The following is a 24,227-nucleotide window of genomic DNA, read 5'->3' on the forward strand; positions in this document are numbered from 1 at the left end:
TGTACAGTCTCCTCCCCACTGTATGTATATATTCTCTCCCCACCATATGTATATTTCTCTCCCACCCCCTCCTAATGTACAGTCCCCTCCCCATCATATGTATATACTCTGTCAGGACCTATGGGTAACAGTACTGTATATCTGAATATCGTATATGTCACAAATGTAACAGTACTAAATACCTGTATGTCATGTATGTCCCTATGCCATAAATGTCATGTATGTTGTGTATGTCATAAATGTCACTATGGGGGACCCTGATGTAAACAAGACAAACGTCTTTCTCTGGTCTGCATCCCCTTAACAATTGTGTGTATTGAGCCGTACTGTATTGTACCCATTCTGCAATCTGTTAAATAAAGTTTTCATTCATTCACACGGAGAAGAAACTGGCATCCATCTTCTTGTCCGACTCTGGAGAAAGATGATTGTCGTTCCTTTAAGAGTTTCGATTCACTCAAGGCCTGATTGTTTTTCTCACCATAATGGTGGAACGTGATTGTATTAATCACCACCAGCTGTGCTACTAGGGTGTGACCTACATAACCTACCAGTGCCTCCCGTCCTACCATCATTGTTGATCTCGAAGAGAAGACCTGAGGGCCAAAACATCATCTAAATAAAAGATTGTGCAACACTTCTTCTTCCTACTTTACAGAACTAGTGGGTTGCCAAGACGACAGCTGGATCTGGACAACCTCTTATCTCTCTCTCCCTCCCTCCATTCCTCAGCCTCTCTTGCATAACCAACACTCTGGGAAGGAGGATCATTCCTGGTTCGCATTCCCCTCAAAAAAGCCTCCCGAGCTCCTCTCTCTCTCTCCTCCATCTCCGGCCTTGTTTTTGCCCCATGCCTCTAGTTTTCCGGACCGAGTCGACCATGTGTTTGAGGATCGCCCTCCTCGTCGCCTTGGCCGTGCTGACCGCCGTCCACGGGAGCCCTGCTGTGACCGTGAGGCCAGGATCTGTGGACGTGACGGCCCAACATCCCAACAGCGTGCCACAGATGGTGGAGAACACGCAGGTCTCTGAAGAGGTGAGTGAGGGAGGGGGGGGGGGGGGGGGGGGGGGCTAGCTCTGCTGGCTGGTGGTGGAGCTCTGCGCTCATTATTATTATTATCATGGCGGAGAGAACAAAACGAAAGTCTGGGCACACTTTACGAAAGTCAATGCCGACAACGCACGTTACCACAAGTGCAATAAAACATTTGCAAGTATGGGTGGCAATACAAGCAATTTGTCAAAACATCAAAACATAACATTCTCTGCTGGCTGGTGGTGTGTTGCTGTCCATAGGTCAGTGTTATTCCTCTGATTTGTTCATCTTTAAAGGAAAACTCCAACATTTTGGGAAATTAGCTTACCGTCTTCTCCAGAGAGAGACAAGAAGATGGATACCAGTTTCCTCTCTGTGCGTTCAGTAGAAAGCTATCCTAGTTTTCCTTTAAGGCCCTTATTGGTAAGCTACCTCCTTATACTACATCATTATTGGTAAGCTACCTCCTTATACTACATTGGTAAGCTACCTCCTTATACTACATCATTATTGGTAAGCTACCTCCTTATACTACATTATTGGAATGGGATTTTAGAACCTATGGAACCCGTCCTAGTGACTGGCTGGTCCTTAAGGTCCCCTGAGTTTTCTCTGAACAGGGTAAATCTGCATTTTGCTATGATGCCCATCTAGCTCATGGAATGAACTCCAACAGTCCTTAAAGCTCGAGGTTCTGGGGAGCTCCAGTAGCTCACCACGTACCGCGAGTGCTATTTCAGCGCCGTGGACAACCGTGCTCGTCACGGATCTGGGGCTGAGCGTGTTCGAATCCCGGACGGCAGCCGTGCCTTTCCCAGAGTGTCTTCCCCCCCATCTGAACCCTTTCAGCCTGCTTCTGTCGGTCGAACTTGACCAAGTATGAATGCGATGAAAAAGCGATAAACGCTAAAAGAACCAGCTGACTGGTCAAAGTTTAAAAAAAAAAAAAGCTCGAGGTTCTCCCCTCTGTTGCAGAGTTTAAAACCTTGATCTCCAGATCTCCTTTTTCTTTGCTTAACTCTGTATGTACACTCAACGTGACTGAACGAGGGAAACCTCAGTTGCCTTTAGAGTTTAAATAAATAAATCCTGAACATCTAGAACAGCAACAGTGGACTTGGGTCAACTCCATCCATTATTTGTTCTTTTGTGAATCTGTTTTTAAAACGGACACCTTCTGACTTCTCTCCCTCCAAGTCAGATCTATAGAACGCTAGCATACTAGGGAAGTATTTATCCTAGAACGGTGAAAAGAAATACCATGTTCATAAAGTATTGTAATAGATAAATCGTATTTATTGACTTACATAATCAATAACATTATGCTGTACATAGTACAAAACCAGTCACTATAGCTCAAGTTGAAACACGGGGCTTGCCTCAAGTCTTCATAGTAACCACCATGTTAAAGGACGCTGACACATTAATCCTAGTAATAAATACGACATGTTTCCATGGTTAACAGTTGGGGCAATGAGGGACAAGAATGTGTGTAAACCAAGAAACTAATAAACATTTACAATGCAAACGAGTTCCAAATTCTGACTGTTTTTGAATGTTTACAAAGTAAAACATCGTCCTCAGGCCATGATTTATGAGAGGGAGAATGTGAGAGTGGATATGAGGTAGGGATGGGTACCGAATTCTGTACTTTTGAGGTACCGAACCGAAACACGTCGGTACTACCGAGTATCGAATCAAGTGATATACCGGGGGGGGGGGGAAAGAAAAAAATCTTCATGTCAACGTTCACACGCACAATATATGCTTACCTAGGATTTGACTTGATTCAACAACAAAGCAGTCGGAGCAATGACAAGCTGAAAACTGTCGAAATTGTAGTTATTTGAAGTTTCAATTTTTTTTTACGACTGGTAAATTAAATTTCTTGAGACTAAAGTACAGAAAAAAGGTACCGGTATCGATTCACAGGTACCGGTACCGGTTCAAATGTGAAAGGTGCCCATCCCTAATATGAGGGCGATGGCCGAGCAAACGTCCAGTGTGTGTGTGTGCGGCCGGTCTGTCCTCAGTTCTTCCACTTGTTCTTCTTGTCAGGTAACTGGCCCGTAGCCTCCAAGTATTTGTGGATGAGGTCATCTTGGGTGGCAGGCAGGCAGGCCTGGTATCTGCTGTACTCCATGGTGTACTCTCCTTTCCCCTGCACACACACGCGCACACACACACACACACACACAGACAGATACCACGCACACAGATAGAACGAGAGAAAACCTGTTAGTTCTCAACCCTGGAAGTCTCCAGAATTCGAATACCCTTCTGCGAAAAGAGTAAACGGACTATACTGGACTATAGTTTCAGCTTTGACTTACTTCTGTAGAGGAACGTAACTCTGTGGAGTAACCGAACATGTCATTCAGTGGAATCTAGGAGGAGAAAAACAAAGGAAGATATTATATCGGGGGGCAGTATTGCTGTATTGTACTGGATATGGTAAATAGCTGCGTTTATATATGTAGCAGTGTTACAAAGGGTCAGATTAAACCGAATATATATATTTATTGCTTGATATTCCTTGTATAATATTTGTATATCGTTTGATATCCCTTGTATATTCTTTGTATATATACACGGAATATCCCTTTACCTAGGTACAAGCCAGACCATAATATTCGTTCTCCTATTGGACAGCGACCCCTAGGCGCCAACGACCATACCCCCAACGACGAGTTCAAAGCCACCGCCAAGGCATGTCTCAACATGTCCAGGTTTGCGCAGTAATACGAGACAGAACTGAGGTTGGCACTAGATTATTCACCTTACGTATAAATACGGCGCAGGTGGAAACAGCAGCAGTTCAGTTCATTCAGTTCATCATTCGTTCAAAGTAACGTATCGTCTTATCCCAAAGTTAAAGCCTTCACCACGAGTCAACGACCAAGTGAAGTGAGCAACTTTGCGTCTAAATAGAGCACTTATAACATGTGCGAATAGGATAGTAAAAGTGTCAGAGTTTAGTGAAATAACGTCAAGTTCGACCTAGTTAATGTGAAGTATAGTGCACAGGAGAATCTACACCGGCGAATGCAGAGCCTTTTCCGGCTGGATTATATTGCTTTGGTACTGTGGCTGCTGGAGCAGAGAACCGTCTACCCCACTGCTGTGTGGGATCTACCCTGTGAGGAGCACCCTCGAGCCCGCCTCTAGGACCCGAGGCTGGCTGGCTTTCATCCATGCTGTCGCGCATACTGGATTATAGCTGCTGCTTTTGTCTGCCGATCGAGGGGAGTATATGTACCGCCTCCCGTAGCTGGAGCTTCTTTATTCCTCGTTGATCCAGACTTTGCTCCCGAACATTCTTCTACCCTGCTGGCTTACAACCGGAGGGAACCCCCCAGTGTCTCCAGCTGACTACGAGTGTGCCTTATGTAATTCTTATGCTACAGGTGGCGTCAGTTATACCCATCTTATTATGCTCATGGACTTACGCTCTTGACCTACTTAAGTGTTCTTCGCCTTATAAGCGCAATTCATAATTCTCATTCTGTAACCTATCGTTGCTGCTATAATAATAAATCCCTCCAAATAGAACTTTAGGTGTCATTGTTGTATTCTTGTGTGGGTGTTCACCAGATATACCGTGTACTGTATGGCCAGTAATTAAAGTACATAACTAAGTAGTGGTTTAATAATACCATACTCTCAATACAGTCAGGGAATTGTACCCCTCAGTTACAAGCAGCTTTTATCCAAAGAGCTTTACAATTTTGTTCCTCACATTCACACACAGACGGCGGAGGCGACCATGCAAGGTGCCAACCTGCTCATCGGGAGCATTTAGGGGTTAAGTGTCTTGCTCAAGGACACTTCGACAAGGGAGGGGCCTTGATGACAGTGCAATATCTCTGCTTTTTACTCTTACCCTATGAGGTAGGTACTGAGAGGCTGGATGCGGAGACACATGTAAAGGAATAATTGTACATGCCAACTTTACTACAATAAAGAAATTGACAACAACAAAAAAAGACACTTCGACACGCTGCCCGGGAGAAGCGAGAATCGAAATCGGGAACCTTCCGATTACCAGACGAGCGCTCTGCCTCCTGAGCCACTGTAGCCCCACTGTAGGGGGGGGGGGAAGAGAGAGTATGTGAACATTACAAACTCGACTCACATCAGCATATAACGTGAAGTATCCCTCCGCCCCGTCCTGCCCCGAGATGACGCCATGGCGACGGTTGACGCCAGCGATGACTGTTCCTTGAAACTCGTTCGGTGCCACGATTTCCACCGACATGATGGGCTCCAGGATGGCGACGTTGGACTTCTCCATGGCTACAGGGCAACAAGGATGGAAAGCATGTGAACATCGCAAGCTCCGAGAAGAATAAAGGAACGACACACTTAACATAATACAACGACAAACAAAAAGATAAGCGGTTAAGCCGTTTTTCGTCGAGCCGACTCTCACTTTGCTTCATAGCTCCCTCTCCCGCACGGATGAAAGACAACTCGTTGGAGTCGACCAGGTGGTTCGCTCCGTCTTCCAATATGAACTTGACGCCGGAGATCTTGTGTCCGCTCAGAGGACCTTTCTCACAGGCTTCCCTGAATCCCTGCACGGGGTCGAGGAGAGAGACGGGAATGGGGAGAATCGAGAGGTTTATTTGTCACAAACATACCAGGGCATACGGTGAAATGCGGGTGGTCATGCAATAATGTGTGCAATAATACAATAATAAAATAGACATAGGAAAAAAAAACAGGTAAGACATAAGATGTGCATGATAAAATAGACATGCTAAATACCTGAGAGGGCACTGGTTCCTATGTACACTACTATACAATTTTAACTGTCATTATACTTAAGTTCAAGTTTCTTTATTAGTTGTCATACAGAAGTACAGAATACTTTTATACAAAATGCTTCTTTCTGTTACGCTCCAGAGACTGTGCTAGACAAATGTATCTAAACTATATTATACAAGAGCCACATCTGTTCTTTCCTTAAAGTGACTTTTTATATACCTCAGGACAGTCCATTCCCATGTGGAAGACATGAAACATGCGCATTTCTCATATCTGTTCTATGTATCGTAATACCTGAAGAAATATCTTCCGAAACATCCCTTAGATCGTCAGTTAGATCGTCACGGAATATTTGTGTACTGGGTCTTCAGATTCAGATTATTTTATCGTCGCAGCTTTTTTTTTTAAATGTACCAGAAAAACATGAGGTGCTTGTTTTTCCCGGCTCCTCAACCATAGTAGATTTGTAAACATAATACACAATTATGTCCATCTATACAATACAAGGTATATGTTTTCATTTTTACAAAAAAAAAAAAAAAAAAAAAACGGCGGATAAAATAAATAAGTTATTCTACAGTGTAAGTAGCAGCAGTGTGTGCGTGGAATATGTGTGGTGTTTAAGTCACTTAAGGTGTGTGTGTGTGTGTGTGTGTGTGAGATCGTCTCAGTGACCAGACGGACATCACCCACTCTGACTGTATCTCAGTGACCAGACGGACATCACCCACTCTGACTGTATCTCAGTGACCAGACGGACATCATCACCCACTCTGACTGTATCTCAGTGACCAGACGGGACATCACCCACTCTGACTGTATCTCAGTGACCAGACTGACATCACCCACTCTGACTGTATCTCAGTGACCAGACGGACATCACCCACTCTGACTGTATCTCAGTGATCAGACTGACATCACCCACTCTGACTGTATCTCAGTGACCAGACGGACATCATCACCCACTCTGACTGTATCTCAGTGACCAGACGGGACATCACCCACTCTGACTGTATCTCAGTGACCAGACTGACATCACCCACTCTGACTGTATCTCAGTGACCAGACGGACATCACCCACTCTGACTGTATCTCAGTGACCAGACGGACATCATCACCCACTCTGACTGTATCTCAGTGACCAGACGGGACATCACCCACTCTGACTGTATCTCAGTGACCAGACTGACATCACCCACTCTGACTGTATCTCAGTGATCAGACGGACATCATCACCCACTCTGACTGTATCTCAGTGACCAGACGGACATCACCGACTCTGACTGTCTCAGGGATCAGACTAGGGCTGGGCGATTCTTGCTCAAATGTGAATCACGATTTTACTCTAAGAATTGAGATCACAATTCTCACACAATTCTTATTTTTTCAATAAAATCATTTATTGCACTCTCTTAAACAGACGACATAACATATCAAAGTGCTTGACTTAAACTTAAACATAACATACCGTATATGAAAGTGCTCGACTTAAACTTAAAAGTCTCTTGTAACATACAAAATAACTCAACTCAGAATCATCATTTAAAAAATTAAGTAAACTTTTATTAAAAAAATAAGTTATTTTATTATAAGTAAAAAAAAATGTAATAAAGAAATCGTCATAATTTTGAAATGAGATTGCATAGGTCTATGAATCGCGATTTTATTTCGATTAATTGCCCATCCCTAGATCAGACTGACATCACCCACCCTGACTGTGTCTCAGTGATCAGACTGAGTGACATCACCCACCTTCTCTACAGCTGGTACGAACTGCTTGGGGACGTTGGTTCCGATCGTCTGGTCTTCAAACTCCAGCTTGGTTGATTCTCCAGAGTCCAGGGGCTCCACCGTTCCGATCACTTTACCGTACTGCCCAGAGCCGCCGGACTGCTTCTTGTGGGTGAAGTCGAAACTGAAAGACAACGGGACAATAATGTGACATTTGACGGAACAATTAGTCTCTAAACCGCCGTACGTCCGGTACCAACAAGTACATTTAGCAAGGGTGGCCCCGATGGGAATCGAACCCCTAACCCTTGTAGTGTCGGTGCCGTGCTCTACCCACTGAGCTACACGACCACGATATCCACGCATATTCTGTGTATTTTCTTTTAACCTTCTGTAGTGAAAGGGTTAACCTTCTGTAGTGTGGTAGTGAAAGGGTTAACCTTCTGTAGTGTGGTAGTGAAAGGGTTAACCTTCTGTTGTGTGGTAGTGAAAGGGTTAACCTTCTGTAGTGTGGTAGTGAACGGGTTAACCTTCTGTAGTGTGGTAGTGAAAGGTTAACCTTCTGTAGTGAAAGGTTAACCTTCTGTAGTGTGGTAGTGAAAGGTTAACCTTCTGTGGTGTGGTAGTGAAAGGTTAACCTTCTGTAGTGTGGTAGTGAAAGGTTAACCTTCTGTAGTGTGGTAGTGAAAGGGTTAACCTAATGTAGTGTGGTAGCGAAAGGGTTAACCGTCTGTAGTGTGGTAGTGAAAGGTTAACCTTCTGTAGTGTGGTAGTGAAAGGTTAACCTTCTGTAGTGTGGTAGTGAAAGGTTAACCTTCTGTAGTGTGGCAGTGAAAGGTTAACCTTCTGTAGTGTGGTAGTGAAAGGTTAACCTTCTGTAGTGTGGTAGTGAACGGTTAACCTTCTGTAGTGTGGTAGTGAAAGGTTAACCTTCTGTGGTGTGGTAGTGAAAGGGTTAACCTTCTGTAGTGTGGTAGTGAAAGGGGTAACCTTCTGTAGTGTGGTAGTGAAAGGTTAACCTTCTGTAGTGTGGTAGTGAAAGGTTAACCTTCTGTAGTGTGGAGGTGAAAGGTTAACCTTCTGTAGTGTGGTAGTGAAAGGTTAACCTTCTGTAGTGTGGTAGTGAAAGACAATTTTGACTGAGTAAAAGAGTCAAAGGTCATCCGATTTCACTAAAACATCAAACTGCCAGACACTATTTATTTTATGACCAGTTATCATCCACTGCATGTTATAGAGAGGACTCGTTCTACAACCTACACTTTGGGTCGCGACCCGTCGTTTGAGAACCGCTGACCTACAGTGAATGGGACGCGTGTAGTCTTTTACCAACACACTTGCAGTTTCCGCGTTCGGGTTCCGCGATCTGATTGGCCACTGACGTTTCTCTCAGCGCCAATCGTGTTACGCCTATTTCTGCCTCTAACGGCCTGCTAGCTAACGCCTAGTTCCATCACTGGTTAAGCTTGGCGACTCTTTCGAAGTTGGTTAAGGTTAGAGTTTGGAATCAGGGCTGGTGGTCTATCGCCCTGCTCTAAGACCAACTCTAACCTTAACCAACTTCGAAAGAGTCGCCAAGCTTAACCAGTGATAGAACTAGGCGTCACGCGATTGGCGCCGAGAGAAACGTCAGTGGCCAATCGGATCGCGGAAAACTGCAAGTGCGTTGGTAAAAGACTACATGCAAATGGACACAGGCGAGGCCTGTCTCTTTAAGAAGGGGGCCGTCCTTAAAACAGAAGGAACTCTTGGGTAGGAGGAAGCGGGAAGTAATTCCTCTTCACACATTGCAGCAACTGCCCCGGGACATCTTAACAGATCCAACAACTGTCTGCCAAACAGAGTCTCGACCTTCCCTTCACAGGCAAGACCCTCCTCCCTTACTTCTAACTATCCTTCACATTCTCAGCCACACACCACTTCACACAACGTTACACTTCTTCTTGGAAAACGCTCCTAGACTTCCTCTTTTCTCTTTCCACTATACATCTAGCTGTACTTTGCTGCTGTGAAAAGCCATTCCTTATCTCAAAGCCAGGACAGAGATATTATGACAATAAGTCTCCACCCTGCCCAGTGTGCCCACACAGGCTGTTTGGGGTCAAGGTCCTTCTCTCTCTAGCCTCCTGGGTGCTGCTCTCACGTCCTCACACTCCCTCATTCATTCCGTCTTTTGGAACCTCTTCTCTATTCTTTGCTTTTAAAACACCTTCAATCTTCTGACTTCTACCTACCAAGTCATATCTATAGAACGCTAGCATCCTTGGGAAGTATTTATTCTAGGAACTGTGGAAAAAAAAAAAAAAAAGGTAAATGGTGCATTTATATAGCACCTTTTATCCAAAGCACTTTACAATTTTTTCCTCACATTCACACACCGATGACAAGAGGCGACCATGCAAGGTGCCAACCTGCTCATCGGGAGCAGTTAGGGGTTAAGTGTTTTGCTCAAGGACACTTTGACACGCTGCTGGGAGGAGCGGGAATCAAACCGGGAACCTTCCGATTACCAGACGACCGCTCTACCTCCTGAGCCAGTGTCGATTAGTGGGGGACCAACTAATCTATGAACAATGTTCATTAAGGTTGTAATAGATAAAATCATATTCATTGACATACATAATCAATAGTATTATGCTGTTAACATGGTACAAAACCAGTCACCATAGCCCAAGTTGAGATATGGGGCTTGCTTCAAGTCTACATAGTAAATGGCGCATTTATATAACTCTTTTATCCAAAGAGCTTTACAACTTATGCCTCACATTCAACCAGCCTAATGAGCCAACTAGCTCATTAGGAGAGGGGCGGGAATCGAACCGGGAGGAATCCATAGTATAGGATAGGAATACATAGTAACCACCAATGGCTGTTGACCAGGAAGTAAAGGAGATAAAATCCTAGTAATAAATACAGCAATGACTATGTAACACTAAACCACCCATTCTACATTCACTGCACACACATCCACATGCATACACTCACTTTTAAACACTCACCGTTAACATTCACTTAGACACTTTAATACTACACCATATTTTATATATTTAAATTATTACTAAAGGATTTGCACTACATCTCTACCTCATTTTTGTACTTTAGTTTGTATATTGTATATTTTGTATAGCGTTTGGTCTTTATTCTTTTGACTCTTTTACTGTATGAAGCACAATCTCAGGAGGCTCATACAGAACCAAGCATTTCACTATAATGTACCTTTTTATATGTGACGAATAAAACTCGACTTGAACTCGATTCCCCAGGAAGAGGCTGCTGCTGTGGTGGTGGTGGAGGAGGCTGCTGAAGAGCATGTGATGGCGACCGGAGACCTGAACCCAGACTACTACCCTGCCCAGCGGGCGGCCAAGGTGGTGCAGCACTACCTCAACACGCTCTACGGCTCCCCCTACAGGTGGCTCGGCCTTCACAGCGTCCACAGCGCCAACGCAGAGGTCGGTGGACCTTTTTAGTATCCAACTAGATATTATATATGATAAGACTACCGCGTCTGTAGTGTGGTAGTGCAAGGGTTAACCTTCTGTAGTGTGGTAGTGAAAGGGTTAAAAATTTTATATTTACTGCATATACATAATATGTATCTTTAATTGTCTTGCCTGTATTTGTCTTTCTTCTATTACCCTGTCCATACCTGTACTCAGCTATAACCCCTCTATATACTTACTTATACACCTGCATATAACCCATAGTTCTGTATGACAGCATCTACAATAATGCTGTATATACCATATATATATATATTTATTCTCACCGCATATCTATCCACACCCGTCTGTATTTACCTGCACATAGTACTTTTTTTTTTTATATAAAATGTTTGGGCTTTCTGTATTTTTCACCCACCCCAATTTAGTCGTTATGCCAATTCCCTTCCTGGCCGTTGCGTGCATTGCCCCACTGTCTGCCTGGGGAGGGTGTAGAACTACCACATGCCTCCTCCGATACATGTGGAGTCGCAAGGAGTTTCACATATATGTCCTTTTACATATATGTAGATACTATATCTATATCTGTACATATCCTACTCTTACTAGTTACGCTGCTGGCCAGTATGACGACTACCATACTGCTGTATAATGACGATACATTAAGATTTTATTTATAGCATTTTCAGCTTTTTTGGTCAACGCAGGACCTTTTGGCCACGCAGGACCGACAGAGGAGAGAGGGTGAAACGGGAGGGGAAGACATGCGGCATATTAGCCACCGGGTCTGGGAATCGAACCCGGGGCGACCGCTTCGCGACTCAGCGCGCTATGTGGTGTGCTACTGGAGTGCCCATAATGACGATGCATTTGAATGTAATCTAGTGTGTATACTCTACAATCCTGAGCGCTGTTTTGATCTCTGTTAGGAGGTGGCAGACTCCGGGAGGAGGTATCGCCTGGAGCTCTCTGTGCAGGACTTCCTCAGCAATGTAAGTCAAAGTCGGCTTTATTGTCTCTTCTCATAATGTGCAAGACCTACAGAGAAGTGACATTTCGTTTCCCCCTTCCCACGGTGTATATAAAAAAGATCTAATATAAACATAAAGTAACATAGGACCAGTGACGCCAGTAACTAGTTTCTAATCTGATTACTTTTTCAGTAAATAGTAATCCAACTTACTTACTTTTTACAAGCCAGTAATCTGATTAGTTACTTTTCCAAGTGGCTGTGGGTTACTATTTAGTTACTATCTCATAATGCTGCTGATAAGAGAGCCAGGGGTACAGTCAGCTAGACCGGAGATGGGACGTGCACTCGCACACATGTTTACGTTTATAGCTGATTTTAGAATGGCTTCAGCATGAAGTTAAATCAACTATCCAGTTCGTTTTATAGTGTAATTTGGCTACTTGAGAGAGAGAGATTCATGTTACGCACAACTTGCGGAGTACGCACTGAGTCTGTTGTCTCGGAATGGATTTAGTAGAGAGAGAAAAAAACTGTCATTCTTAATGTTGTGGCACCAGCAGGGGGGACCACGACTACTTCGTAACCTAGTTACTTTCAAAGTAACTAAGTTACTTTGATAATCAAGTAATCAGTAAAGTAACTAGATTAATTTTTAAAGGAGTAATCAGTAATCAGATTATTTTTACAAGTAATCTGTGGCATCACTGCATAGGACACTATAAACATAAGTAACATATGGGACACGATGTACATACACTATACATACAGTATAAACCGACTATATAGCCCTCAACAACCTTGCCCCTCCCTACCTGTCTGACCACCTCCACCATCACACGCCCACCCGTCGCCTTAGGTCTGCAGATGCCAACCTCTTAACACCTCCCACGACCAAGCTCCGGACCTGGGGCGACAGGGCCTTTGCTGCTGCTGCCCCCTCCCTCTGGAATGCCCTCCCAAGCCATATCCGTGATGCAAACACCCTGACTTTCGATTTTCTTTATGATTAATTGCGAATGTTTTCATGTTTAGGTATGATTGTGGATGAATACGCACAGAAAGGTACACCATGCAAATGTTCATGCTTTATTGGTTTTAAACGAGACGATTTAGAAATGGGCAATGGGGAAATACATTGCGTTGGACAGAGGGTGCAACACGAAAAACGGCAATGACGTCACGTAACCACTACGCCTCCCTATTGTCGCTTCTCATAATGTGCAAAACATACAGAGAAGTGAAATTTAGTTTCCCCCTTCCCTTTAATCTTATGATTTAAGCTTTGCTCATGTCTGGGCTACCACCAGCACAGTCCATCTTTCCTCTGATCCGTTCCATGATTTGGGATTAAATGACACGAGAGAGCGGCACTGCACAGAGAGTTTGTTCCAAGCAAACCGTGGCTATGAGTGAGCTGGGGTTTTGGATTACACGGAACAAATCAATCATAGACCTGAAAGAACAGGTCTAACGGCTGCAGAGAACACCCCAACACCGTATAATAACCCACCGGGCAAACGCTGGTGATGGACAGCCTCTAATTATCACATTAGCAAACACACAAAAGCACCTTAAGTGACTTACACACACACACACCACACAAGCACACTTATTACACACACACACACGGCTGCTATTTACACTATGGAATCTTTTTGTAAATGTATTTATCCACTGTTGTTTACCTTGTATTGTATAGTTTGTATATATTGTTGTCTTACAAATCTACTACGGTTGAGGAGCCGGGAAAAACGAGCATGTTTTTCTGAATGTACAGTATGGACATTTAAAAAAAAAAAACTGACAATATAGGTAAACAGTCACTGTTCTGTTGCCATGGTTACAGTGTTTGTCTCCGACTGAGGTTTACTGTATCTACCCACTCCCTGCGTCTACGCCCCAGCGGTGCCATTCTATGCATTCCTCATCCTTTCCCCTCCCTTTCTCGTTCTCTCTCGCCCCTCCCCTGTTTTAATTAAACACACACCCAGACTACAGAGAGGTGCTCTGCGGAGGTGGTGTTTCCCGGGGGTCAGAGTACACCACCCAGGGTGCAGGCTTCCTGCGAGGGCCTGCTGAAGGTCAACACCACGGCCGAGGAAGAGGCGTTGTACCAGCAGTACAAGAGCAGCAACAACCTGCTCTCTGGAAACAATATACCTGGTATGTAAAACGAGCCCAGTGTTGAACTGCCTCACTGCTCTCAACTCACAAAACACACAACGCTGCTCCGAGGTTAGATTCCCAGGCAGCGTGTCGAAGTGTCCTTGAGCAAGACACTTAACCCCCTAACTGCTCCCGATGATCACCTTGCATGGTTTGCCTCTGCCCTCGGTGTGTGTGTGAGTGACTGTGAGGAACAAATTGTAAAGCGCTTTGGATAAAAGCTGCTATATAAATGCACCATTTTACTTCGACGCGCTGCGGGAATCAAACCCGGGAACCTTCCGATTACCAGACGACCTGCTCTACCTCCTGAGCCACTGTCTCCCTGCACGTTTATCCCCTGCTGTCGTCTGTGGATTCCTTAACGTGTTAACATTGTGATCAACAGACAGCCACGGACATGTCGACCCCAGCATGAAGCCCTTCTGGCACCTGGGGGGCGTGGCCTCCAGCTTCGTCATGCTGCGGGAGTCCAATGAGAGCACTCTGTACAACATGGCTCAGGTGGCCAACGTCACACAGCTGGTGAGTTAGGGCTGGGCGATTGATCGATTCATTTGAATTAATATATTTTTTAAATCATTAAGAGTCACCTTTTATTTTACAAAAAGTGATGTTTGGTGAAAGTTAGATTTGCACTTTATTAATCCCAATAGGGAAATTCATTCTTGTTTGATGATCAAGAGCAACCTTTTATTTATATATAATTTTTTGAAGATTGGTGAAAGTTAGGTTTGCACTTCAATCTCAATAGGGAAATTCATAAGTTTTGTGTCAAATAAAAACAAAGCTTATTTGAATGATTTCCTTGGCGTTTCTAGTCTTTAAGAGAAAAAAATCGATTAAAATCGGATGTGGTGTGAAAAAAAGACATTTTAGAGAAAGAGATTTTATTTTTAGGCCATATCGCCCAGCCCTATGGCGATCGCTTATTGCTGGCGAGCAAGGGGTTAAAGACGTTGCCTCGAGGCTCTGATGCACACGGGGCAATTTACTGTACATTCAGACAGAATTATTCACCATTAAACGTCTTATCTGGGCGACTGGGTAGCGTAGAGGTCTAAGCACTCTCCTACCACCGCAGAGACTCTGGGTTCGAATCCAGCCGTCAGCGGTACCTCCGGCTTGGTCAGTCGTCCCTACGAACACAACTGGCAGTGTTCGCGGGTGGGAAGCCGGTGGGGTTATGAGTCCTGGTCGTTGCAAAGAGCGACTCCTACTCGCCGGTTGGGGCGCCTGTTCGGCGGGGAGGGGATCTGGGGGGGGAGATGGCGTGAACCTCCGCACGCGTTACGTTCTCCCAGTGAAACTCCTCGCTGTCGGGTGAAAAGAAGTGGCTGGTGACTCCACATGTAGAGGAGGAGGCGTGTGATGGTCGACTCTACACCCTCCCCAGACAGACAGTAGGGCAATGCAACTACCAGGAGGGGAATGAATTGTCATAACAACTAAATTGGGTGATGGGAGAAAAAGTAGAAAGGCAAAAAAATATATATATATATATATCTGTTATCGTACGAAGGGATTTTTCTTTTTTAAATATTGTGACTCCTGATACCCAAATGTGTTGCCTAAGCAGATATTGTGACCGAGTTATGTAACATGTGATTTCCCATACCTATGCAGGTATTGTGACATACTGGGAAAGGTCTATCTATATATCATTTGTGCTCCTATAGCGCCCAGCCCTATTCCAATGTTGCACAATGTAGCACCAGTCAAAACAGGCTAAATACACTGTTGCTCAATAGTCTATATTAGGTAATTGGGTATATTGCTGAGCCAATAGAACATTCTCAGAGAGATAGTGGTAGCAGCCGGGTAGGGTACGGGGGTGTAGCGCTACATTCCACTGATACAATTAGTTCAGTAGAATGCATCTTATCACATAATCTTTCAAGATAGTTTTGACATAATAATCATTCTATGGTACAACAACTCATTGCACGTGTTTTTAGAATCGAGGCCTTGGTTAGGCCAGGTTTTAGTGTCCATGTGGACCTCAATGCGTTCCTTGCTCTCGGTTTTATGGCGAGAGACAAATATGAGGGACACCTTTTTAAAAAAAAAGGGGGGGGGGAAGGTCCACCTTAAAATAGTTGTATAATTCACATTATGATATTTCTATAATATTATAGCTTGGTTTTGATTTGTGAATCGTGTTCTATAATAATCATCCGTCAACAGGAGACTGAGAATGATCAGCTGAGATTCGACTACCATGTCCTGATGCATGAAATGATTTCCCAGGTAAGAAAAATAACCTGCTACTAAAATAAACAAACTTGTCTCATTCAGTATAGCTGACATGGTGGGCGAGCGCTATCCTCACGTCAGACATTGGGTTTTCGTTGCAGGAGATTGTCCACTGGAAGCTGCAGGTCACCTGGTCTCCAGCAGAGGGCGTTAAAGTCTCGCAGATGGAAAACCTGCCCAAGTGCCATCATTGTGTAGTGCCTCCAAACACCGCCCATGGCTGAGGCCACCCTCCTCGCTACACCACCCATGGCTGAGGCCACCCTCCTCGCTACACCACCCATGGCTGAGGTCACCCTCCTCTCTACACCACCCATGGCTGAGGCCACCCTCCTCTCTACACCAGCCATGGCTGAGGCCACCCTCCTCTCTACATCACCCATGGCTGAGGCCACCCTCCTCTCTACACCACCCATGGCTGAGGCCACCCTCCTCTCTACACCACCCATGGCTCTCTACGAGTCATCTGGAGGAACACCATACTGTTACACATCTATCATTTATTCAAATGTTGGACTATTAATCAAATCTGTGCAGGGGGCACCAACAGGGGGCGCCAGCAGGTAGCTTCAATACAATACGAACACCCTCTGGCCCATTAGCCTATACAACTTAGTTAGAATTAGACCAATTCACTGCATATATTATGAAATCCTGAAGACTATACTGTATTGATGGAACACTGATTTTAAAAACTCCAATTAAAAACTGTCTTCACATGCTTTGGTGTGATCTGTGTTGCATGTAAATATGAATATACTGTAACTGCATTTATATAACTCTTATCCAAAGCGCTTTACAATTTTGTTCCTCGCCCATTCACACACCGACGGCGGAGGCGACCATGCAAGGTGCCGACCTGCTCATCGGGAGCAGTTAGGGGTTTAAGTGTCTTGCTCGAGGACACTTCGACACGCTGACCGGGATTCAAACTGGGAACCTTCAGATTACCGGACGACCACTCTGTCGCCGCCTCGCCGGTGCTCTAAGCTGGCCCTAGCGTTAGCAAAGGTGTGGTCATGAGTACTTGTGCCGGTTGTCAGCTGCAGATCTCTAGAACAAACGTATCTCTAAAATGGGTTTCATATGTTTAAGGGGCCATTGACCTGCGTCTGGTGGATCCTTTAACACTTTGAGTGCCAGCCACAGCATAATTCGTTATTTCATGCCAACCGTTGAGTGCCAGAAACAAAATGCAGTTTTCTTTTTAATTAGCGATTTCCATTCATATTTCATCAATCTAGCCTCACGTTACCACTGGCACTCGAATTGGGAAAATACCGCCCCCTATCGTCTCTCCGGATGGTACTGCACCCCATTGGATTAGACTGAATGAAACGCATGGGGGGGAAAAAAGTCCAGATTCCACATTTTACTTGTCAGGCAAGTAACCGGAGACGATCCCAGTCATCGCCCACCATCAGAACAGCGTGGAATATGTCTTTCGACCACCCAGCGTTGGATCAATAAACGCGATCGATATTTGGAATGGCGATCAGGAATTGGAATAATCTTTTTGGAGAACATCTGATCTGAGGTAAGGAATCTATTTGACCAGTATTGGGATAATCAGAGCTGTTTTCACCTATATATCAACGTGTCCCATATGTGTGTGTGTGTGGCTGTGAGTGTGTGTAGCTGATCAGGAAATAAGATCGATTTTTCAGCCCGCTTCTATAGCGTGCATAAGTACACACATACTATCGATAATGTAGCGTTTATTTGAAAACTATTCATAAATAGGCAGAAAAATGACCGTGTTTGTGTATTACAGTAAAGCGTGATTCCTGCAGAATATATTTTTTGTCTCAAGTTTAAAAAAAAAAAACGAGCGTTTTTCAAAATGGTATAAAACGGAAATGAACAGATTAAAAAAACAATCCGTTTCGACAATGTTGACTGCAAACAAGTCATTGATAAGCGACGGTCGTATTAGACACACATAGCCATAATTTAAGATATAGTTAATGCGTTCACAAATGGGAGTGCTCGGTCATTGAATAGAGCGTCGGCACTCAACGGGGTATAATAGGACTGGCACGGCCGGCACGGAAAGTGTTAAGGGGACATTGGCCGGCGTCTGGTGGATCCCCAACATGACCTTGCTCGGGAGTCTGGGTCCCTCAGTAGAAGCCCTGCTTTAAATTGATGGAAGATAACTGAGCACTCTACCTCCTGAGGCACTGTCGCCCCAACATGTGCCCAATATGTGCCCATCATGTCTGTGCACACGGTGTCAGGTTAGTGGCACTACTCACCTTGTAGCGCTGGTCAGAGTCTCTCTGAAAGCCACCTTGGGTTTCCCCATCACGCATGGACAGTTGTACTCCCTCTCCATCCTCTGGAAGAAGAAGGTACAGTGAGGCAGAGGTGGATAAAACACATAGATGAGATGTGATAAAACACATGTTTGTCACGGATGTTAATGAACTTAAAAGGGGGCACTTCACCAAAACTAAACGACGCTGATTTATTTCACACACACATCCAAAAACTCTTAAAACTTTTGTACACATTAATTTAGTTTCGACAGTTATCGAGAGTAAATTAGTTTGAATATGGCCACCGGTGATGTCATCTGGGACATTGAATCCTCGTGTTGTGTTAAGTACAGCTCAATGAAATGATGTAGATGAAAAAATAGCAATACCTCATCTCGTCTCATCTTGGAATACCTTATCGTTCCATTGAGCTGTATTATACAATATGTATAAGCCCTGGTTAATCCCCCCGCGCCGATAGCAGAAATGAACGATATCCCCGTTTACCAGTCATTTTGTCCTTGATACCTCATGTGAGGTTAATGGGAAAATTGTGTTTCACCAAAAGGATTCCATGTTTTGCAGGGATATAAAAAGTACCCATAAATTATACTTAATTAAGTGAAAGTATGGGTACAGTCTCAAAATCTTACTTAAGTAAAAGTCAGAGTATCTGGCTAAAAACACACTTGAGTAACAGTCAAGTGTCTACTTTTAAATGTACTTAAGTACTAAAGTAAAAGTAAAAAACGTAATTTTTTTCCCGGGGGAATCCGTTTCGTCCTCTTCATCACTCGTACTATCGTTTGTGGCCATCTTCTGTAGCTTGTCACTCTGACTGTCTATTCTTCTGATAGCAGGTGTTTAATCAAAGATACCCGCTTTCTAGTCTTGCACAAGGAGCAATCAGCATGGGTATGGACGGGTTAATTTTCCATTGATTTGATTGGCTGTTTTTTTTTTTTTTTAATTTTCCTCCGATTTTCTCCCATCCCAATGTTAGTCGTTATGCCAATTCCCAATCCCCTTCCTGGTCGCTGCGCACTTACCCCCCACAGTCAGATCATCTGGGAGAGTGGAGGCTATCACGTGCTTCATCCGACACACGTCCAGCCAATCAACCGCTTCTTTTCACCTGGCAGCGCGGATATTCTCCGAGAGGGCGTAGCGTGTGGAAGGATCACACTATCCCACTCAGGTCCCATCCGCGCTTAGCAGGCGCCCCGACCCAACTGTATACAACGACCCGGACCCACCCCGCCAGCTTCTCCCACCCTCTAATACTGCCAATTGTATTAGTGTGAACGGCCAGCCAAGCTGGTGACAACCCCGGAGCTGTGAGCTGGATTCGAACAGGCGAATCCAGCTCACTGCTCCGGAGTTGGTGACTAACGCAATCTCCGCTACGCCACCTAACCGCCCTGATTGGCTGTTTTTAAATAAAGCGCGGCCGCAGGATTAATAACGTTAACGTTAGTTCGGCCAGAGAAACAAATACACTAAAATAGTTGGACCTGCAAGATTTGTACTTTGTAGGTCTGCATTTTAAATGTAAGGAGTAAAAAGTATATATTTTTTTCTCTGAAATGTAATTTAGTACAAGTATACAAACCTAATAATACTAGAGTAAAGTACAAATCCCCCAAAACAGTACTTAAAGGAACACGCCAACTTTTTGGGAAATTAGCTTATTTGCCATCTACCCTGGAGTTAGACAAGAAGATACACACCATTTTCTTTTTACCATACCCCTTTGTCAGGGCTTTTGAAGTGATGAAATCACTGCGCCCAGGCAGCAGTGGTTCGGCAATAAATAGTTCAGAGTATATATCTGCTTAGAAAACAAATGTCAAATTTCTTTCTTTCTTTTTTTTCTCCATGTGGTAAATACACAGGTCACAACATGTTTACAGGAAAGTTTTAGAGTTGTATTTGGAGTGTATTTCGTGACTGTTGGGAACTAGGCTACACTGGCACACCTACTTCCAGTGAATGACACAAGCTAGGCTAACGGTGCGGCTGTTCCCTAAGCCTAATGCATGCACAGAGAAGAAAAGGGTATGTATCTGCTTGTCTAACTCCAGGGTAGATAGCAAATAATCTAATTTCCCAAAAAGTTGCTGTGTTCCTTTAGTAATTGCAGAGAGCGCTGGTGACTTGATCTGTGACGCTGAGCTCGTTCTGGCCGGCAGTTTGTCCTTTTTTTAAACTGCCGCTTAAGATTCTAAACCCCTGCCTCATCAGAGAGAGAGAACTGTATATTAGAAGGCTTTGTTCACATGGACCACAGATGAAGCTAGGAGCGCTCTATTAATATAGTCCATTCATTTTCCTAGTCCATTCATTTTCCTAGAGCTGCAGCAAAGACTGGAGCCTCGTGAGAAGCTGGAAAGTATATCCCCCGTGAGGTCTGTCCACACAACACGAGCATTCAACGCCCCCGATGACATCACTGGGGGCCATATTCACTCTTTACTTTTACTCTCAATAACTTAATGTGTGCAAAACTGGGCGGGGGTGGAGAGAGAGGGTGAGAAAAGGAAGAGAGTGGGAGAAAGTAATAAATTGAGGAGCGAGAAAGAATGTAAGAAATAGAGAGGGAAAGAGATAGAGGGTGAGAGTGAGAAATGGAGAGTGAGAGAAAGTAAGAAATGGAGAGAGAGAGTGAGAGAAAATAAGAAATAGAGAGAGAGAGAGAGGGTGAGAGAAAGTAAGACATGGAGAGAGAGAGAACGTATTTTTGGATGCGTGTGATTATGTGCGAAATAAAATAGTTTTTTGGTGAAGTGACCCTTTTTAAAAGCAACAAATGATGAGTAATCCATTACAAGTAATAAAAAAAATATAATTAATTTTTTATTTTTATAAAAGCTTATAATTTTTGAAACAAGCAATAGACCTTTCGGTCCCCCGTGGCCTGAAGCGTTACCTGGGAGTAGATCTCCAGATGCAGCTCTCCCATGCCAGAGATGATGGTCTCCTTGCTCTCCGTGTCATACGACACTCTGAACGTCGGGTCTTCCCTGGTGAAGCGGTTGATGCCTTTGGAGAATTTATCCATGTCAGTCTGGTAGTTGAGCAGGAGAAAGAGGAGAGAATAAGAGGGAACATATATATATATATATATATATATATATATATATATATATATATATATATATATATATATATATATATATATATATATATATATATATATATATAATAACTTTATTTGTATAGCACTTTTCATACAGAAGTTGCAGTTCAAAGTGCTTCACAACAGTGAAAAATACAGGCATAAGCGAGCATAAAAAAGATAGAGGTAGCAAGGTAAGGTAAATCACAGTGTTCACATTAGGATCTAGCATCCCAATAGGCCTCTGTTTACAGTTTCATCCAGTAATACAAATAATAAAAATAGAATAGACAGAGTAAAAAAGAAAAGTGCAGTTTGATTCAGTTTAAAAATAGGCTAAAAATAATAAAATAGAACGGACATACAACAGGGTATTTACCATACAACAACGGAGCAGTGCATCAGTAAAAAGTGTGATAAAATAGTTAAATAAAAATATAACAGAGCAGTGCATCGCTCTTAATCAGTTTTGAATTACAACCGAGCAGCGCTCTTAAAATTACAGTGCATAGGAGGCAGTGAGATCAAATTAGCATAGAACCGACACATGAATTTGATAGGAAGTGTATACAAGTAGGCAGGGTAAGACAAGTGCAGGTAGAGTACAATTTGTGTCAGGATGTCCCTGATGTTTCATTTAAATGCCTGAGCAAAGAAATTGGTTTTCAGCTGTCTTTTGAAGATGTCTAGCGAGTTGGCTTCCCTGATGTTTTTGATATAGACTCTGGAGATACATGTATGTATACTGTAGGGCTGACCCCTATTAATCGATTAGTCGACTAATCGGTCGAAAGGAGCCGTAGTCGACTGGTCAACCTCTTTTTATTTTTTTTAATAATTCTTTCCAAAAGAAAAGAGGCCTAGAAGCGTGGCTAACGCTAATGGCACGCATACCAGAGGCTAACTGCCTACGAAAACAGGCACAGAGGCGCTGAAAGAGGATTTCACCCATCTATTAAATGAACACACTAGACTAGACAAATATCAAGATGTATCCATCAGTGGACCAATTGCATGCTTTTGCAGAGGACAGGAAGCCTTCAGTCGACTCCTTCAGACATTAAGCACCCCCCACAGCCCAAATGGAATGATAAAACATTTATAAAAAATAATAATAATAAAAGTAAGAAAATATATATATATATAATATTTTTAAACTTTTTTTTTGTCGACCAATAGTCGACTAACGGCAAATTTTGGCCAATCTTAGTCGACCATCCAAATCCTTAGTCGGGGACAGCCCTAGTATACTGTAGATGTATGGGTGTATAATATATATATATAACCATACACACTCCTCATAAAGATAGATGAGTGTTCATACTATATATCTATATAGACTCAGGAGATGCATGCATGTATACTTTAGATGTATGGGTGTGTGTATATATATATATATAATAGATGAGTGTTCATACTATATATCTATATAGACTCAGGACATACATGTATGTATACCATAGAAGATGTATGGATGTGTATATATATATAATAGATGAGTGTTCATACCTTGACGGATGGTTTAATCGACATGGAGATGACCGCCTCCGGTATGTGAATGGATTCCTGCGGGATGACAACCGTATACTGGGTCATGTCCAGGTCACAGAGTTACAGAGTGAGATTGTAACAGTAGCCACTGAACACGAGATAAGAGGCTGCTAATGGAGAATACATGTCTTGAAGAGCTGACCCCCCCACCCCCCCCTCCCCATCTCTACGTAATATGATATGGATACATTGTTACCCGTCGAGGACAATAGGAGGTTTTCCAAGCAACTCCTAGGAATCACTCCCGACAGTTTGACTGGGACCAAAGATGGTTGAGCGAAGGACATGAGAGGTACTTATCCTTGGAAAAGGAAATTACATCATGGTTTAAAGACACTAACATTTAGATTTTGATTGTTTCTTAATGGGGATTCTCACTACTTGATTTGATTTTGATTCTTGGTGGTCACAATTCAACTAAAAATATATTCTAAATTCGTCACAATTATCTAGGCATTTTGATAAGATTCTATTCTAGATTGCCATTAACCTTTGTGTCACAAAGATTGTATGCCATCTATATAAAGTATTTCCTGCTTGGCTAATCTTGGCAATTTGAAGGATTTAGCAAGCTAACAATTTTATAGGTCAATAGGTCTACGCTTGGGGCCATCATCTCAATTATGCCGCCATCGCCGACACCACCAACTCCAGGAAACCAGCTACTTGCACGAGTTTGTTTTTGTATTACGTCATGTTTAGTGGTGGGAGAATTAATTCATTTGCATATTATCAGAGTATCATGGTATCATAATATAGTATCATAGTATTTACATTTAGTCATTTAGCTGACGCTTTTATCCAAAGCGACTTACAAGTTCTGTACAACAGGTCAGCAGGAAGGAAGGGTACAACTCTTTCAGCTGAGTAACAATGTTCATTAAACAGTGTTGAAACTTGGGTGCTGCAGTGTTGAGTGCAT

The 24,227-nt window shown here is 43.4% G+C and overlaps 2 protein-coding genes across 2 annotated transcripts in view; one reads left to right on the forward strand and one right to left on the reverse strand.

Annotated features, from left to right (window-relative positions):
* The first annotated feature begins 835 nt into the window (after nucleotides 1-835).
* lxn (latexin) lies at nucleotides 836-17,087 on the forward strand. The gene is made up of 7 exons (XM_084335464.1): nucleotides 836-1,036; nucleotides 10,801-10,989; nucleotides 11,910-11,972; nucleotides 13,945-14,116; nucleotides 14,508-14,644; nucleotides 16,307-16,369; nucleotides 16,477-17,087. Exons 1-7 carry the CDS (start codon nucleotides 851-853, stop codon nucleotides 16,597-16,599), a joined length of 933 nt encoding a protein of 310 aa, XP_084191590.1. The 5' UTR covers nucleotides 836-850; the 3' UTR covers nucleotides 16,600-17,087.
* The window catches only part of gfm1 (G elongation factor, mitochondrial 1), a 50,117-nt gene continuing 28,255 nt past the window's right edge, over nucleotides 2,366-24,227 (reverse strand). Inside the window, exons 11-18 of the mRNA XM_084335454.1 lie at nucleotides 23,264-23,320; nucleotides 21,566-21,703; nucleotides 18,634-18,716; nucleotides 7,559-7,721; nucleotides 5,469-5,613; nucleotides 5,172-5,332; nucleotides 3,370-3,423; nucleotides 2,366-3,197 (exon numbers count right to left, since the gene is read on the reverse strand). Of these exons, the coding sequence (XP_084191580.1) occupies nucleotides 3,066-3,197; nucleotides 3,370-3,423; nucleotides 5,172-5,332; nucleotides 5,469-5,613; nucleotides 7,559-7,721; nucleotides 18,634-18,716; nucleotides 21,566-21,703; nucleotides 23,264-23,320 (933 nt within the window). The 3' untranslated portion in view covers nucleotides 2,366-3,065. The remainder of the gene's footprint in view (nucleotides 3,198-3,369; nucleotides 3,424-5,171; nucleotides 5,333-5,468; nucleotides 5,614-7,558; nucleotides 7,722-18,633; nucleotides 18,717-21,565; nucleotides 21,704-23,263; nucleotides 23,321-24,227) is intronic.

The sequence above is a fragment of the Notolepis coatsorum genome (assembly GCF_963971535.1).
Source record: "Notolepis coatsorum genome assembly, chromosome: 1".
NCBI lineage: Eukaryota > Metazoa > Chordata > Actinopteri > Aulopiformes > Paralepididae > Notolepis > Notolepis coatsorum.

What these genes read in the sequence shown, in the direction of transcription:
- lxn (XM_084335464.1), top strand. Translation starts at nt 851, where the DNA reads ATGCCTCTAGTTTTCCGGACCGAGTCGACCATGTGTTTGAGGATCGCC. An exon ending in ACACGCAGGTCTCTGAAGAG is followed by an intron (nt 1,037 to 10,800) that starts GTGAGTGAGGGA and finishes TCGATTCCCCAG; the next exon opens with GAAGAGGCTGCTGCTGTGGT. An exon ending in TCCACAGCGCCAACGCAGAG is followed by an intron (nt 10,990 to 11,909) that starts GTCGGTGGACCT and finishes GATCTCTGTTAG; the next exon opens with GAGGTGGCAGACTCCGGGAG.